A 3,004-nucleotide genomic window follows, 5' to 3' on the forward strand; every position below is an offset into this window, starting at 1 on the left:
CAGATTGTGGGTTTCTCCATCTTTTTTTTTTTTTTAAAAAAAACCTATAAACTGTGGCCTCAAAAATAAAAAAGAAAATACTCCTGTTTTGGACTAAAATGGTTGCTCTCACCCTTTTCAGTATCTCAACTCGACAATTATGACACAATGATTCATAACAGGAGCTCAGTAAGGGAGGTATTCTTAGCAGGGGGCAAGTGCAGAACACACAAGGTGTGTTTGTGTGATTAGGAGATTAGGCTAACATTTGCCATATGCTTATGTTTTTGTGCCAGACATTTTGCTAAATGCTTTACATGAATTAACTCAATCAATCTTTACAATAAGTTAATGAAGTAGGAAATACCTGACACTCTCATATTCCAGATGAGGGACCTAAAGCTCAAATGTTATGTAGTCTGCTCAGCTACTAAGTGACAAGGTTGGATTCTAACCCACATGTGATTGATTCAGGAATCGGGTCTCTTCTTTACGATATTGTTTGATATTACTCCTCCACGCATCCCTTGTTGCTGCCTAAACACACGTGATAATGAAAGGGCTGGCACAATTCTAGGACCCTCTCGTAGTTACAATTTGTGTCCTTGACTTATGCTCAGGAGAGCTATGAACTGAGGACTGGAAAAAGATAGGTAAGAGAAAAGTTGTGGAAGGGGGAAAGAAACTAGAATTCGCTGCGTGTCTGATTTTCTTCCCATTGCATGGAAGACAATTTACATACACCTCTGCTCCTTACAACCACTCTTACAAGAGAGGTGTTTTATCCTTGTTTACAGAGACAACTCCAAGCAGTTAAGACACTAGCCCAAGGTCACAGGGGTAGTAAGTGACAAAGCTGAGATTCAAACACGTTCTTCTGATTCCAAATGCTATCCCCATGCATTTCAAACTTTCAGCAAATATGCTGTGTTGTAACAAGAAAAGGTTGAACCAGGATTGAGTGTTTGCCGTAGTGAACACACATAACGTGGCAGGTCCTAGGTAGCCAAGAGTAGCCCCTGCAGGTCTCTATTTAAAGACCCGAGTTCCACGCATCTCACTATTGTCATACATGTTCCTCCTACAGACCTGCAGTGACCCAATGGGAACAGGCAACGCCAGCACGTCGAATGACTTCTTCCTCGTGGGTCTCACCGATGATCCTCAGCTTCAGCCCATCCTTTCTGTCTTCTTTCTGTTCGCCTACGCGCTCACAGTGCTGGGAAACCTGGGCCTCCTTGCCCTCATTGTCATCAGCCACCGACTCCACACTCCCATGTATTTTTTCCTCAGCAATCTCTCTTTTCTGGATGTCTGTTATTCCTCAGTCACTGTCCCAAAGATGCTGATGGGGCTCTTCTCTGGCTCCCAAACCATCTCTTTCTTTGGTTGCGTGGCGCAGGCAAGCTGCTTTGTGATCTTTGCAGTCACTGAGTTCTTCCTCCTAGCCTCCATGGCCTATGACCGCTATGTGGCTGTCTGTAACCCTTTGCTGTACCACAGCATCATGTGCCCGAGGCTCTGCTTGCAGCTAGTGGCTGCTAGTTATGCAGTGGGCCTGATGAACATGGTGCTCCTTGCTAGTTCAACCTTTCATCTGACCTTCTGCCACTCCCATGTCATCACTCACTACTTCTGTGATATCCCTCCACTTTTAAAACTCTCCTGCTCTAACACATGGGTCCCCCAGATTCTCCTTTTGGCCTGTGGTAGCTTTAATGTGTCTGTATCCCTGACAATTGTCCTGGTCTCTTATGTGTGCGTCTTCCTTGCTATCATGAGAATCCCTTCAGCCCAGGGAAAACACAAGACGTTCTCTACTTGTGCTTCACACCTGACTGCCGTCAGCCTTTACTATGGAACCACAATATTCATTTACCTGCGCCCATCCTCTGAGTACTCACTGGGCAGGGACAGTATGGTTTCTGTATTCTATACAGTGATCACCCCCATGCTCAATCCCATGATCTACAGTTTGAGGAACAAAGATGTAAAGGAAACCTTTTGGAATGTTCTTGAGAAGGCTTCACCATTCCTCTGTCTTCTCGTGCCCAGAAACCGGCGATGCCCAAAGCAGTAAGGGAAGGAAGCATTATTCTAGGAATTTGAAACAAGCTATTGTTTAAATCCTCTTAATAGCTCTGCAAGCCAAAAATTCGTATCCTCATTTTATACATAAGAAAACGGAGGCATTCAGAGGTATGATAATTTGCTCGAATTATGTTTTAGCTTTTCAAATGTGTGGATGTGATTGAAAAGAATGTAGATAATATTCAAATCCATAGGTAAGGAACTGCTTACGGCAAAATAAAATCTGACATCAAATCCACTGTGACTCAATGTGATCCTAGGGTTTGCGAGACTGTACTTCTTTAAAGCAGCAGACAGCCTCATGGTCCTCCTACTGAGGGACTGGTGGGTTTGAACTATCCACCTGTGGTTAGCAGCCAAATGTCTAACCCACAGCACCACCAGACGCCTTTGCTTATGGAAAAATAAGTAAATATTGATAAAGTTAGCACTTAACTGAAGAAGTTAGAAAAGAGTCATAAATCAAACAAGAAGAAAGTAAAAGAAAGAAAACAAAACAGAAATTAATGAAATAGAAAACAAAAAATTAAAATGTCTGATAAAGTTAAAAGATATTCTTTATCAAGATAAACAAAATAGCTAAGCTCGGCTAATATTTAATAAGAGAAAACAATCCAGACTTGAATAAATACTATGAGCAATGAAAATGGACACATTATTATATAAATAGTTCAAAATTTTAGAATTTTAAAATTATGATATACTATGAACTATTTTATTCCAGTAAATATGAAAACTTTGATGAAATAGAAAAATTTATATAAAGGAACAAAATCACTAAATTTTACTCAAGGAGATATTGAAGACTTGAATTAGTTGTTAGACACTGTAGAAATTTAATTGGTAACCAACTCTTTATCCCCCAAAGCAAACTTTCAAAGAACATGTACTCTCTACATTATAAAAAATACTAAAGGGAAAAAAGGAGGAAGTC

The 3,004-nt window shown here is 40.6% G+C and overlaps 1 protein-coding gene across 1 annotated transcript; it reads left to right on the plus strand.

Moving 5' to 3' along the window:
- Positions 1–1,051: 1,051 nt before the first annotated feature.
- Positions 1,052–2,059, plus strand: LOC101653202 (olfactory receptor 1020-like). Its single transcript, XM_004715392.1, has one exon. It carries the CDS (start codon positions 1,052–1,054, stop codon positions 2,057–2,059), a length of 1,008 nt encoding a protein of 335 aa, XP_004715449.1.
- Positions 2,060–3,004: the final 945 nt, after the last annotated feature.

This window comes from Echinops telfairi, unplaced genomic scaffold (assembly GCF_000313985.2).
Source record: "Echinops telfairi isolate 266 unplaced genomic scaffold, ASM31398v2 ScPeMD7_20;HRSCAF=75, whole genome shotgun sequence".
Taxonomy (NCBI): Eukaryota; Metazoa; Chordata; class Mammalia; order Afrosoricida; family Tenrecidae; genus Echinops; species Echinops telfairi.

Coding starts and splice junctions, on each gene's coding strand:
- LOC101653202 (XM_004715392.1), top strand. CDS start 1,052: ATGTTCCTCCTACAGACCTGCAGTGACCCAATGGGAACAGGCAACGCC.